The 14,779-nt window shown below is 39.3% G+C and overlaps 1 protein-coding gene across 3 annotated transcripts; it reads left to right on the top strand.

Moving 5' to 3' along the window:
* Positions 1 to 200: 200 nt before the first annotated feature.
* LOC121908248 (sodium- and chloride-dependent GABA transporter 3-like) lies at positions 201 to 12,619 on the top strand. 3 transcript variants are annotated; one of them, XM_042428123.1, is made up of 15 exons: positions 201 to 289; positions 2,824 to 2,972; positions 3,049 to 3,183; positions 3,396 to 3,533; positions 6,593 to 6,695; positions 7,115 to 7,247; positions 7,836 to 7,970; positions 8,533 to 8,636; positions 8,886 to 9,010; positions 10,190 to 10,302; positions 10,397 to 10,534; positions 10,630 to 10,729; positions 11,653 to 11,753; positions 11,990 to 12,160; positions 12,394 to 12,619. In XM_042428123.1, exons 1-15 carry the CDS (start codon positions 282 to 284, stop codon positions 12,550 to 12,552), a joined length of 1,812 nt encoding a protein of 603 aa, XP_042284057.1. In that variant the 5' UTR covers positions 201 to 281; the 3' UTR covers positions 12,553 to 12,619. The 3 variants fall into 3 exon arrangements, with proteins under 3 accessions (XP_042284057.1, XP_042284058.1, XP_042284060.1); XM_042428124.1 differs by lacking the exon at positions 201 to 289 and having other exon boundaries at positions 2,700 to 2,972; positions 3,490 to 3,533; positions 6,613 to 6,695; XM_042428126.1 differs by lacking the exons at positions 201 to 289; positions 2,824 to 2,972 and having other exon boundaries at positions 3,092 to 3,183; positions 6,613 to 6,695.
* The last annotated feature ends 2,160 nt before the right edge of the window (positions 12,620 to 14,779 follow it).

Genomic DNA, 14,779 nt, shown 5'->3' with positions numbered 1-14,779 from the left:
CAAAAGTTAGTTAAGTGTCAGATTAGGTGAGTCTAGTAGTAGCCTAACTCATTTGTAAGGAGTTGTTTAAACAGCTAAGAGTTTTCGCTGGTACTGTGTCTCATCTTAACTCCACAGGCTGCTCCTGCTGCTTAGTTATTATTTAGCATGCATGCTAATGTCATGCTAGCATTTTATGTATGGACTCTGAAGCCCGCTCTCAGCATCAGACAGCGCAGTGTGACCAGACAAGCACAAGTGCACCATTGGGTTAACAAAAAGACCTACTGTTTGTTTCTTCCATGCCACGGTATGGAAGCCCATTTCCGCCAATGTGACTTAGTATCTCAAAATAATGAGTTAGTGGTGTAATGCCTGTAGATAGCGTTGCTCAGTTATTTTCAAGCTAATTCATGAACTGAAAAACAACAAATAGGGTGAAGATTAAATGAGAATGAATCATGGAGTGAAATAGTCTTTAATTGATTTACAATCCTAAATTTTGATCATTTTAATTATAGCATTTTTTTTTATTATTGCCCTTACTCATGGTAAACTGATTTTCAGTCTTATTGCTATTTCTGCCTATTTGCTGCCAGCTCAGTATTAAAAAGTCTCAAGAAATCAATACTCCAATAATCTTATTGACCTTTAAACCTTTATTCTATTTGTGAAAATGCAAAAAAGGAGATTTTACTTTGACCACTAACTCATTTTTTTTGAAATACTAAGTCATTATGTCATTATTTTGAGATACTAAGTCATTATTTTGAGAAAGTTTCTCATTATAATGACTTACAGGATATAGGCTACACTTATATAATGTGTCTTTTCCTAATTTGAATACATAGTCATCTCAAAGCCAGCAATCATTTTAAATACAAAGCCAGTCATTCTGGTAAGTCAAAAAAGTATTCCAGTGCACACTAGGATACCAGGATATTTATTTAGTAAGGGATTACATTGAGTGATAAAACGATGCGCGAAACGTGGAGTTTGCTCCTTTTGTTTGTTAATGTAATCCCTTTATAAACAGTGTTCATCCTAATATTGATGTTGTGCATAATTTGAGCTTGTGGGAACATGTAGATTTTTCAGGTGAATGCAGACCAAAAACCACCACAGACCAAGCTCCAAAAATGTTATTAGATGTACAGTACTGTAACCTGAAACATCAGTTTTATAATAAAATCATTGGAGCTTTGAATGTGGTCATCTTCCCTTTAAAGAGTTTAAACAGAAGAGACTCCAGTATTGACCCTTGGGGATCTCCATGTCATATTTTGCACTCAGATATACCAGTTGGCACAAAGATGTTGCTTTCCTGTAAAATGTATTTTCAATAATACAAGACCATATATCTCACCAACATAGCTGATTAAATGAATGCTCTGTGGTTGACATCCACACTTTGTTAAGGCCAACAAAGTGTTAACTAAAACAGCTCATAACGTATCACTGAGAAAACACCTAAGGCAAAATCATATAGAAATAGTCAGATCATATCATTAAAATGCTGACTCTGCTCTAGTAGCACCATATTAATCAGTAAACTGAAATATGTAAATCCCTACTGAGAAGAGAAGGAGAAGATATGAATAACTGAAATTATTTTTAAAAACATTTCTTGACAATTGCTGTTTGAATGTGCTGTCATGGAAATATTTCGTTCATCTCAATGACCAAGGTCAGAAGTATGAGGAAGAAGAAGCAAAAACAGATGACGAGGATTTCATGTCTGGTCAGTGTTTTCTAGAACAGTTTTCTGCCTCCTTGTAGAATCAAGGGCAATAGATGTAACATGCAACTATGCGGTTTCAGCAATAGCAAAAATTTTCTTAATAACTAACAAACTAAAGATCATATACATTCACTTAACGAAGATTATAAAAATAAAATATATATTTCTTGCTAGAAATGTTATCAAAATGCATTTTAATGCCGAAACTATTTCAAAATATTGCATTTTCTGCTGAGAATAATAGAAATCGCATCGCTTTTTGTTTTTTTTGTTTTTGTTTATTTTTGAGCAGACAGAAACTTGACAGTCACATGACCGACATAGCTGTTACATGTTTTGGTGTGAGACTGGGGATGCATCTGCCTTCCACAGTAGTTAACGGGAAGAATTGGTGTGTCACCTACACGCAAAATTGGACTTGTGCCACTTATATATCTGAGTGCAAAATATGACATGGAGATCCTCAAGGATCAATACTCGAGTCTCTTCTGTTTAAACTCCACATGTTTCAAAGGGAAGACGACCACACACAAAGCTCCAATGATTTTATTATAAAACCAACATTTCAGGTTACAGTACTGTACATCTAAAAACATTTTTGGAGCTTAGTGTGTGGTTGTCTTCCCTGTGATATATGCCATTACCATGACCAGCATCTAGTTTTTGGTCTGCATTCACCTGACAAATCTACATGTTCCCACAAGCTCAGATTATTCACAGCATCGATATCTGTAACCGTAATTATGTGTATCACACTCATTTACACAGCTGTATCATTTACATTAATCTGTTAAAGGTAAAACTGAAATATTGAGTTACTATAAATTTATTAGGATTATTGTAAGCAGATTGCTGTTACATATTTTCACCATAAAATTTGATTACAAGGTGAACAAGAGTTCCTCTGAGTTCTGCAAAACATAAACCTTAACCAACCAGAATGACTGGCTTTGTATTCAAAATGATCGCCGGTTTTGAGATGTGTTCTATGTATTCAAATTAGGAAAAGACACGTTATATAAGCAGCAAAGATCAGTTTGCTGTATTTTGGAATCATAACAGAAACACACAACAGACGAAGTTCTTGATCTTGACATGAACAGTGAAAGAAGGAAAAGAGAGAATCAGAGAGGGGATGGAGACAGAGGACGATGGGCCAGTAAAACAGAATATATTCTGGTTGCTGCAGGAAATGTGGTTGGCTTGGGCAATGTTTGGAGATTTCCTTATCTCTGCTACAAGAACGGAGGAGGTAAATCATACAATTCTGAATTTACTGAAGAGTTAATTACATGATCATACATGTCTCTGTATTTATATACCTATAGGTGCCTTTCTGGTGCCATATGGTCTGTTAGCTGTGGTGGTTGGGATACCTCTGTTCCTACTGGAGAGTTTGGTTGGTCAGTACACCCAGGAAGGATTCATCACCTGTTGGAGGAAATTGTGTCCACTGGCACAAGGTGAGTTGATTTATGTTGAGCTAAAAAGGTGACAATCAACAGATGATCAAAAAAATCTAAGTTTCACTTCTTACATGACACGACATGAATAAGGAATCAAATCGTTTGTGTCTAAAACTAACTCTGAATATGTTGCTCAAATGAATATCTAAAGTAGATATAAAGATTAAAACTATTTTAACTTAACTATTAACTATCTTTCTGTATTTTAGGAATTGGATATGGACATTTTGTGTTGAAATTTTATGACTTCAGCTACATTATTATCCAAGTCTGGGCTCTCTTCTACCTGGTGTTCTCATTCAGATCCCAGCTCCCCTGGGCCACATGTGACAACACTTGGAATACAGGTAAACGTTTGACTGTAGTTTGCTTTTAATTACATATATAAAAATGTTAGATAAATATGACATTACAGCAGTCAAGGTGATAAAATCATGTAATGTGTTGAAACAATAAAACTAAGGAGCAAATGAGGACACACAAGGAAAGAACAACAACAACAAAAAACAGAGGGTTGCACATTTTGGCAAACGTATTGCCCCGTTCTTCTGTCTACGTCTGCAAGTTCAAGAAGGAAGGATTAATTGGAATTAAATAATATAGAAAGAAGAAAGTTACTTAGAGCAGAATTGATGATGAAACAAAGTTTACCATATAGTAACCTTAGTTCTATAAGCACAGGCGGAGCCCTCTGCTCGACTATATGGGTAATACTCTTTTCAATCACATGCACGCCCACTGAAATTTGCATGTACGTAGCTAGCCAATCAGGATGCACCTACTGATTGCGTGTGTCTCGCACACTATATAAGCAGCGTCTTACTGCTGCTCACTATCTGAAACCACTTCAGTGGACGGCGCAGGAGTCGCAGGGTCCATAGGTAGACAGCTCTGCCTGCACTTATAGAACTATGGTTATTACATTGTAACCTTTGTTCTATGACAAAAAGGCTCTGCCCTCTACTGGACTCTATGGGTACAGTAGGAGCCCAATGAATGTTTGCCCTGCCGCAACATGTCATCAGTCTGCCTCACTGAGCCTGAGTCACTGAGCGCAACCGTTTGTTGCCGCGGCCCTCCTACTACTTTATAAACCCAGCCGCTTAAGCAGAGCAGTAGGGGGCCCAACCCAGGTCAGTTAACATGGACCTGAGCTTGGTGAAAACATGGCCTAACCTCGCAAGGGTCGTAGGTCATATGACATCTTGGATCACGGGAGAACGCAGGCGTATAGTTGCCCAGGGGGGATCAGGTGTTACACGGCTGACACTACCCTTTTAACTACCCTCAAGTCCTGAGTCACACCTGCAAGCACGGACCTTGAAAAGGAGCCCGTCATGTCCAAGAGATAGAATCTTATGAATGGACAAGGTGTAGACCAAGACGCCGCCATGCATATGTCCTCGACACTCACCCCACTGCACAAGGCTGTAGACACTGCCACACTACGTGTGGAATGCGCCTGGACCACAGTGGGGGACCCTTCCCTGCCTGCCTGTAAGCTTGGGAGATGCACTCACAAAGCCAACTAGCTAGGTGCTTGTTGGATAGGACTTCACCGGACACTCCCTCTCCATAGCACACAAACAGCTGCTCAGTGCGCTGAAAGGCGGCTGTGTGTTCAACATAACATGCCAGTGCATGTACTGGGCATAGGAGGTGCAGTTTTGCCCCCCTGGCATCACCGTGGGGCGGAGGACAAAATGCCTCTGTCTGAATAGTTCTTGACCTAAATGAGCTCCTTATGTTCGTAGGAACAAGGGAGGGGTTCGGTCATAGAGAAGCACTGCTGTGGTCACCATGAAGCAGCAAACAGCTGGGGTGAACCAACAGGGTGAACAGTTTGCTCACTCTCTTAGCTGAGGTCTGACATTGCCTTCAGAGAGGATTGCTTCAGAGGCTCATAAGGATCAGCGTGTCCCTCTCAGGAGCCAAGCCTGGAGAGATTGGCCTAATGTGGGCAGTGCGCCTATCAAACCCACCTCCTGGGACAGTGCCCTCCACACATGGAGGATGGACCAGGGCTGGGCCACCAACATGTGGGTCATATCTGCATACCACAGCACCAAACAGCAGTCCGGGGCTATCAAGATGACAGACAGCGACTCCCTCCCACTGACAGTCATTTCTGTGCTGCTGACTTTCCCTGGGCATAAGCCAGCTTCAGCAGATGTGTGACTTTGCTCCTTGCTGCAGCTTGGGCTGCTCCACGATTGCAGGAGGGCCAGTGCTGCGGTTTCTCTGTCGAGGTGGTGTGGGAGGTGGCTGAAGCAGTGGGGGCTGATGGTGCTCTGCCCTGCCTGCAAGCTCTCCTCCTTGCCATGGCGTTATGGCGCTGCACCTCGTCCCCTCTCTGGTAGTCTCCTCGAAGAAGGCAAGCGACCTTCTCTTCATCCAACCTCTTGAAGCACTGAGTCAGGGGAGATGGATCTGAAGAGACCGTCCGGAGCTGTGGGAGCTCCCACAAGGTCCTCTCTGTCCTTCCTCTGTAGGACAGTGTGTCCCAGCCACACATGACGTGAGCCTACTATGGCAAGTGACATCACTTGCTCGGCGGCAGTTGCACACCCAGGACAAAGTTGTTAATCTGATCGATGGTGCGACCCAGGAAATCAGCCTGATTTGCTGAGGAGGGGGTGTGCAGTGGTGTATTTGCTTCAGTGATGCCCAACACATCCAGATTGTTCGCTGCTGCGGCCAGCTGCACAAATGGTCGGAATATTTTTGCAAAATAGTCCAGCAGAGGCTGTTGCCCAGTCAACCAAGTGAGAGCCTCTTCCAGGGGGGCACACCGGAACAGCCTGTCTCTGTGTGGCCCTGCACTCTCAGGAAGGAAACCAGTCCCACCACTGGTGACTTCATTTTCAGAAGCTCCTTACAGGATTCTTTGATGCACTGCCAAATGTGCGGGAGAGAAGGTGAAACAAAGGTGGTTTGGGAGCCGGCTGACTGGTTTTGGCGGATGGAGGGCAAAGGGGGGGTGGATTTCAGAAGGTCAGTGAAGTTGCAGAGACAGACGAAAGGTTGTTGTGCATGTGATTGGAAAAGAGTATTTCCCACAAAGTCCAGTAGAGGGCGGAGCCTGTGTGAGGTAGAACTGGACATTTTTTTTGTTGTTGCAGAAAACAGTAAAATTCACCAATAGCACAATAAAACATTACATATATTTGAAGGAAAGTTTTGTACTTGCTGAACTTTTTGAACTTTCTCAAAAGCTCTCACCATGACCAGTTTACTTTTATGTCATGAAACTAGTAACAACAGCTTGAAGTTTATCTGTCAGTTCCTCACTATTTGATTTGAATTCAGACATTCTGTTCACTGCCTGTTGTCAAATGTTCTCTGTTAATTTGTAGGAGTAATTCCTCACATTTATCATTGTCATTTGTTTGTTGTTCTAAACCAGCAAACTGTTTGGGCCTTCAGATTTTGGATTCTACGTCACCAAATGTGACTGCAAATCAGACCATGTTGACCAACACCACCTCTGCTGCTACTGAGTTCTGGGAGTGAGTCTAATGTTCTTTTCATGTTCTTTTAAAGCTGTCTGAGGTTTGTAAAATATCTTGTGATTGGTGTTTGATGATGTCACCCGGGTCATCTCAGTTCGAGTTTGGACAAAACAAATTTATAACAGAAAGCCTGCGTTTCAAACTTGGGCTGTGGAGTATGAAAGACATGGACATACAAAGAGGTATGAAGATTATAATGAAAGATGCTAATGAGTTGCATTATGGGAAATGTAGGATTCAGTATTTTTGCAGCTAGATTTTGACTTCTCTTTTTTTCAATCTGTCTTTTCAACTTTAAAAAAGTGCGCTAATAAATTACACAACTGTACATGACTTTCACCTTTTGCCTGTTTGCCATCAGCCAGTGTAGTAAACAGTGTCATGTTATGTTAATGTGTAATTTCTCCTCTCCTCAGACGGAGAGTGCTGGCCATGTCTGGAGGCATTGAGGAGCTGGGCAGTGTGAGATGGGAGCTGGCTTTGTGTCTTCTGGCCTGCTGGGTGTTCACGTACTTCAGTATCTGGAAAAGTGTCAGATCCTCTGCAAAGGTGAGTTGATATTTTATCCTAAATGTTACACTTGTGGTAGATACAGTAGAAACCACTGTTAATATATAATTTATTTTCATTAATTAAATTCAGTCAGTTGCTCACCTCAAACTCCCTGTGCATTTTAGAACTGATTCAAATATTTTGATTAAAACTTTTTAGGCTTTGTATGGTCAGGCCTCTGGTTATATCATTGATATCCCTTATGAGACACAGCACAGCCTGCGATTCCAAAGCAATTATGTTTGCCAACGCACTGTAATTAGGAAAATTTAGTAGTATATAAAAGGAATTTCTAGGAGACAGGGTTAAAACTCACTCAGCCTTTTTTTGAAATGTAAATATATTTTTATCCTGGTTTAATTTTATGTTTGTATGCTCCTCACTGTATCACCGTTTCATTCTGTTATAGTATTCATTTCTAATTATAATTTATTTTAGCATGTTTTTCTTTACTCTTTGTGTCATGCATTTTGCAACTCTGTTTAGAAAAGTGCTATATACTGTAAATAATTATCATTATTAATAGTAATTACCATTAATTCTGGTTATGACAAAAAAAAAAGATTATGTTATGTTTTTTTTAAGGTAGCATACTTCACTGCCACCTTCCCCTACGTGATGCTCCTGATATTGCTCATCAGGGGATTGACTCTACCTGGAGCTTGGGAAGGGATCTACTACTACCTGTATCCAGATTTGAACAGCCTGGCAAACCTTGAGGTATTTTATATTGATACCATGTACAGTACATTGAGTCATTTTACGTCATGTGAAAGAAAGACTGTCCAGACTAGTTGGCAATCCACCAGTCACAGGTAATATTTCCAACTCATGGGTCCAATTAGATCATCTGGATCCAGTTCAAAAACAGTTCTGAGGAGTTTATGTAGACACTTTAACGTTCATCCAGTTAATTAATGTAGGTATTTGAATCTATGATGAGAGCTTGGCTGCAGGACACTTCAGGCTAGATGACAATTTTTGTTGTCCAGGTGATGCTGCCTGCAGGGGAGCAGCAAGTGGAGCCCACTTTTGAAAAAGACTCATGTGAGAATTAACTGTACAATAAAATCTAAGTTTTCACAACATTTCACTATCAGACTTCCATAATCATGATGTCAGACACAAAATAGTTTCAGTGTTAAATAAATACCTACCTGAGTCTGAAGAACAAAACAAAAAGGCTATTTTGATCGGTTGAAGACTCAGTACCACTTTTAGTTCAGTATGCAGGACTCCCCAGTATGTACTGTATATACTATATCTATTTGTTACATTACAGGTCTGGATAGAGGTAGGATCTCAAATATGCTTCTCCTACAGCCTGACCGCAGGAACTGTCAATGTTTTGAGCAGCTATAATGACTACAAGAACAACTGCTACAAGTAAGTATAAGTGGCAAAACACAAGTTTTACAAGAGCACTTAAACCAAAATTTGTTTGAGATGTTCGTAGTATAAGTTAGATTTAAATGTCACAACAAAATAATAGAATAAATAAAGTAGATACAGTTCACAATCTACCAATAATCCAATAAATAATCACTTCTTTTCACATCACCATTTAAAATAGCTTATATGCCAATGCAAATGTCTGCTCTTTGACAAGGTATTCTGTCTTAATGTGACCTCTAGGGACTGTTTCTGGCTCTGTCTGCTGAACAGTGGGACCAGTTTTGTTGCTGGATTTGTTGTCTTCTCTGTACTTGGATTCATGGCTCAGAAACAGGGTGTTACTGTCGACGCTGTGGCTGAGTCTGGTATATTCAAAGATTTAAAATTTGTTTATTTTTGAATATCTTTTAGCTCAAGGCTAGTCTCCCAAGAGTTCATGTTAAAATCACAATAGAAATATTTTCATAAACACTATGTAGCAAACATACACATACTCACACAAAGTTATACTGATAAAGGATGTGGCTGGCGATTTTCTATATTTGTCTTATTGTCAACAAATCTCATGTGCAAAAACAAACCAACACTAAATTGATCTACTTACAGGTATTGTATGTGTATCCAAAGCCTGATATATCTTACTCCTCTGTGCTGTAGACCTTCATTGAAAATCCAAAAACGATTAAAAACACGTCATTGAGCCACAGTGTTGCACTGTGACAAGATTGTAGTGGCGTTAGATTGTTTAGAAAGGGCTCCAAAGACTTATAACTACTTTGTTAATTTCTCAAAGGACTTCAGTACAAAGTCAAGAGGTTGTGTTGTACAGCACATCAAGCTAGTGAAGCTCTGCATAGAGAACCAGTGGTGTCTGTTGTACACAGAACTACTCTCAAGAGACTGAAAATGTGATCGCTGTTATTGGTTTTTGGAGCTGTTTCTAAACAAACTAACATGCCCAAACTCTTTAAAGCAAAGGAACATGTCACCCAGTTCAATGGTGCGGCTCACTGACGTGTTTTAATAGTTTTTGGACAACAAAGGTTGGGCCAGTTACTTGAAAATTGTAATCAATTACTGATTACATATTACTTATTGTAAAATAATTACATTACTTTAGCAAGCAAGCATTACTCAGCAGAAAAAGTAACGTGTTCAATGACGTGTTACTTTACTCAGTTCAAAATCCTCTGAACCCACACACCAAACGATACAGATTGAAAGGATTTACTGACCATCCAACAGCTAGTGTTGGATGGTCAAATTGTAATCCCTTACACTAATTGTCACTGAAAAAATAAATTATTACTGCTCAACACTGCAGAGGAATATGAAATATCAGGCTTTGGATACACACACAATACTTATAAGTAGGATCATTTAATTTTGTTGTTTGGCTCTGCACATGATTTGTTGACAGTAAATAAAAAATTGCCAGCCATATCCTTTAAATATATTGAAATGAAATGCTAAGTTCAGTAATGAAATGCAGCTACAGAAAGAACATATTTTCCAACTTCCTCTTGTTTATTTCCAATCCACAGGTCCAGGTTTGGCCTTCATTGCTTACCCACAGGCAACAGCTTTGATGCCTTTACCACAGTTCTGGACTGTCTGCTTTTTCCTGATGATGATTTTCCTCAGTGTTGACACACATGTATGTTGTTTTGTTGTATTACCTTCTGATTAATAACTAATGCATTGCAGGCACAAACTAATGCAGTTGTTTACTGATTTCATTTTGTCTCCAGTTTGTGACAGTTGAGTGTTTTGTCACCTCAGTTAGCGACTTGTTTCCGAAGCTGTTTCGTAAACCAGGAAGACAGGAGATCTTTGTCCTCGTTGTTTGTTCATCCTTCTTCTTCATACATCTGACTTTGGTCACTGAGGTGAGTAAAATAAGTCCATGAAAACACATTGAGACAACACACAATCTGTTTAAAAACAATTTCTCACATTCAAATTTTGTGTCTTCTGGCTCTAGGGAGGGGTTTACATCTTCCAGCTTATTGATTATTATGCTTATACTGGAGTTTTTTATTATTTCATGGCTTTGGAGTGCCTGGCTCTGGCTTGGGGTTTTGGTAAGCATTTATATTATATATATTTATATTATATCCCATTTTCATAATGTGGTCTGACTATTTGTATGTATCTGTGCTTCAAATGTTTTTGTTTTCAATAATAAGTCATGAGCTTTTGGGTCCTAATTTCGGGCTGGTGCAGGGCGGCAGGTTGGTATTTTGGTGACCTGCTGTTTACCTCTGGGGGAGGAGAGGTGCAGTTTAGGGTGTAGTGATCTTAATCCAGTAGTGGCTGGCAGTCTTGGTGCCAAGAATGAGTGTGTGTTGTGCTGCTCACCTGTTCAGAGCAGGTTGTGAGCTTGGTGACATTAATGACCACAAGAGTAAATAATACTTATTAATGATTGATTCTTACCTGCATGTGTCATCCACAGCAGGTAGATTCCTCATCACGTCAAATGCATTCTCTACTAGAATATGTTGCAATGATGAATGAGCGCTGTCATGGCACAATTAAGCACAGTTGGTTACGTTTTGTGCAATCAGCACCAACCTGTTGTAAATAAACTCAGAAACCTTTGTGCTTATATGTACGCCAAACTTGTCATTTATGATTTATTATCTGAGCAGTTTCTAATGCAAATCAACAGGTCTGGCCAAAATGTTGCCTTGAAGTCCACAATTTTAATCACAACATGGACACGTATGGCTGCAATGAGTAACATGTGACAGAGATTGTTCGGGTTAAATTTACTTATGTATAAATATTTTATCTTAAAAATTCCAGTTTATTGGTGGATCATTAACAGGATCCTGGGTATGTCCAATATGAAGATTAAATAAACAATAAATTTCATGTTCTGTACGACTTGCATGTGCGACTTGTTCTATGCTTATTTGCATTGTGCTTTCTGTGTTGCAGTAAGTTGAGCTCTCAGGTCCAACGCAGAAACTAGTCTAATGCACATCTAAATTCCCATCAGGTGCTAACCGTGTTATTAACATCATTGAGGACATGACTGGACACAGACCATCTGTTTTCTTCAAACTGTGCTGGAGATACATCATTCCTCTGCTGTCACTGGTAAGTCAGAAAAGGATTAATAGACTGTATTTAGTTAACTGGTAAAGACCAATATAGACATTGTGTAGAACACAGCATGTTAAAGTTTGTATGCAGCATTAGTCTTATCTACAGTTTGAAAATAATAAAAGCAATAATAAATGACATTTTGGGCTGAAAAACTACTACTGCTACTTTTAAGTGTTTCTGTACTGAATCTTTTCTTTTTCATTGAACTCTATTTTGTTCCTTCTTAGATTTCCTTTATCATGTACCTAGTTGATTACACACACCTCAGGATTAAGGACAGGTACGTTTACCCTGACTGGGCCTACGCTCTAGGCTTGACCATGGCACTCTCCTCTGTTCTCATGGTGCCACTGTGGGCAGCTGGACAGATGTGTTTGACAGCAGGCACCATCAGACAGGTCAGTGTTCAAAAGAGTTTTCTGCAGTGCCTCAACAAGAGCTTCTTTGTCTGACTAATGATTTCAACTTAAGTTGAAACTGAGGGATGCTCTGCAAGATGAGAAGGAAAAAGAGGAGGACTCAGCATGAAGTTCCCTTTTCCAAATCCTAGCTTCAGGTGTCCAAAAGGTCTTGTTGAGTGTCCCAATGATTACAGTTGTGTGTTAACTTACTCACTCAACTTTTTTCCTAGCGTTTGTCTGTCCTTTGTCATCCCGTCGAAGATCCAGTCTCACAGAGGAAAAAAATGGAAGAGGATGGGATACATGTGGAGCTGAGGACGTCTGGAGAGACAATTTATTGCCATCTAGAAATGTCTCATAACCTAGACACTTCATCTGTCATTATTTAAAGAGGACCTATTATGCTCATTTCCAGCTCTATATTTTTATTTTTGGACTCCACTAGAGTAGCTTTGCATGATTCACAATTAAAAAAAACTCCTTATTTATCTAATACTGGCCCTTTATGCAGCCCCTCAGTTCAGCTTCTCTCTCTAACAGGCAGTTTTATTTCCTGTCTATTTAAGACCCCCTCCTGATGAGCCCACTCTATTCTGATTGGCTAGCTTTCTAGAAGCTGCTGAGGGGCAGCTGTATCAGAGTTGTCTTAAGTTACCACCGATGCAAACCCAACATTTCCTGCTTTACACCTTCAAATTAAAAGCTTTTAAATGACTAAATAATGAGAGACTTTTATTGTGAAGGGTTTACAGGAGGTGAAATGTGCTCCTCACCAGGAAGCTTCGTTAGTGGCACTAAAAACCAGTTGAAATAAGATATGGAGATATATATGTTGCTCTTTGTTCAGCAGATCAGTTAGAAATAATGCAGGGAGGAATAGAACAAGCAGAAACAGCCACAGTGATGATGATGTTTGATGAAGAGGTGCAGATAAGGTAAACAACTTATTTTGCATTGCCATGCTGTGTAATAGAAAAACACTCACAGCATGGCAGCTCAAACGAGTCGTAGCTCAGCTGAAAGTAGAAAAAACTGTTGTTAACTGGGATCACTTCTACATATGTTTACCTCATTATTTGACACTTTGGCCACTTATAACATGAACATCCATCATTGTAACATTATATATAGGACTGAAAATAAGGAAAAGCATAATAGGTCCCCTTTAAGCTTATTGTATTCAGTGTATTGTATAGTGTGTATGGTATTCTGTAAGAGTGTAGTATTCAGCTAAGATTTCTCTAAAGACACCATAATTTCCTAAATTAGGTGTTTAGGTTTTGTATGCCTATTCAAAATCATGAATGTAAGTACCTTGATACATTCTTGGTTTTCATAGCACCCTCAATCTAACTAATCTAGGCTGCTTTGAGTTGCTTGCTAGATGTTTCTGAGAATGTGTTTTAACATATGAACCTATTACAAGGTAAATTAAATGGTTATTATTTGTTCTGCCCTTCAGATGTTGTGGTACATTGTAGCTAAATGTATTTTACCAGTGCAGCAGAGTGAGCATTAAAGGACAATACCAGATTTAACATGTCTCAGCCTCTTCAAATCGTGTACTTTGCATCACTGCAAATCATTGATCAAACTATACCACTGTGTTTCACTTTTTCCAGGTATCTGCTGGTTTCTGTTGATTTCCATAAGGTATGAAAGTCATTTAGCAGACTCTATCACTTTGAGCATCAAGACAGAGTGCAAGTATTTTTGTCAAAGTTACATTACTGTTGTAAAATAATGAATTTAATTCATTTATTGAATTACTGTGTCCAAAGATCTCAAAGTACGTACCAGCTTGTACTTTACTAAGAGGTCAGATATAGCAGGGAGAGAGGCCATGAAGAGCCCTAAAAGTAATCAGTAAGATCTTGAAAAACAACTCTGAAACATACTGGGAGCCGGTGTAAAGAGGCTAAAACAGGAGTGATGTCTCTTGGTTCTGGTTAAAAGCCTGGCAGCTGACAGTCAGCAGATTTTTGGCAAATAAAAAAGCTGTTGCAATAATTCAGGTGTGATGAGATGAAGGCATGGAAATCTTACACCCTAAGGTGCCCAGCCCACATGGGCTTACAAGACACTACAAGATTCAAGAGAAAATAAAAAAGAAAGCAAGCCCATACATGGTATGATATAAACAATCCTATCAATATTTTTGCTGAGGAATGATACTTGAGATCGGCTTATAATTATTAATTGTGAGGGGTTAAGGATGAGCTTCTTTAGTGAGAAGTTGATCAAGAGAGAAAGTAGAACAATTGACAGTAAATTATGTTTTGCAAGCGTTTTTTTAGGTCCAGTGCAGTAAGTGTGAGAATCACAGAATGAACATGAAGAACTCTCATTACACACAATCCCACCACAACCGTTTCAAAGATGACAGCTTTTTCCTCAATGCCTCCACACATGGCCAATATTTGAGGTGGGGAGAAATGTAAAGATCTCCAGACATTTTTAAGATTTATAAAAACAGGATGTTTTGAATAATCATTTGTGTCTGATGTGATTTTTCCATTAAAAAATTCAGTTATCTGGTAAGTAATTTTTAAAATTCCCCCTGCTCCTTCTCCCTCATTGAAAAATCCAGAATCTATGACTATCCAAATATTTTTC

This window comes from Thunnus maccoyii, chromosome 12, assembly GCF_910596095.1.
Source record: "Thunnus maccoyii chromosome 12, fThuMac1.1, whole genome shotgun sequence".
Taxonomy (NCBI): domain Eukaryota; kingdom Metazoa; phylum Chordata; class Actinopteri; order Scombriformes; family Scombridae; genus Thunnus; species Thunnus maccoyii.
This window is presented reverse-complemented; position numbering and strand designations above follow the sequence as displayed.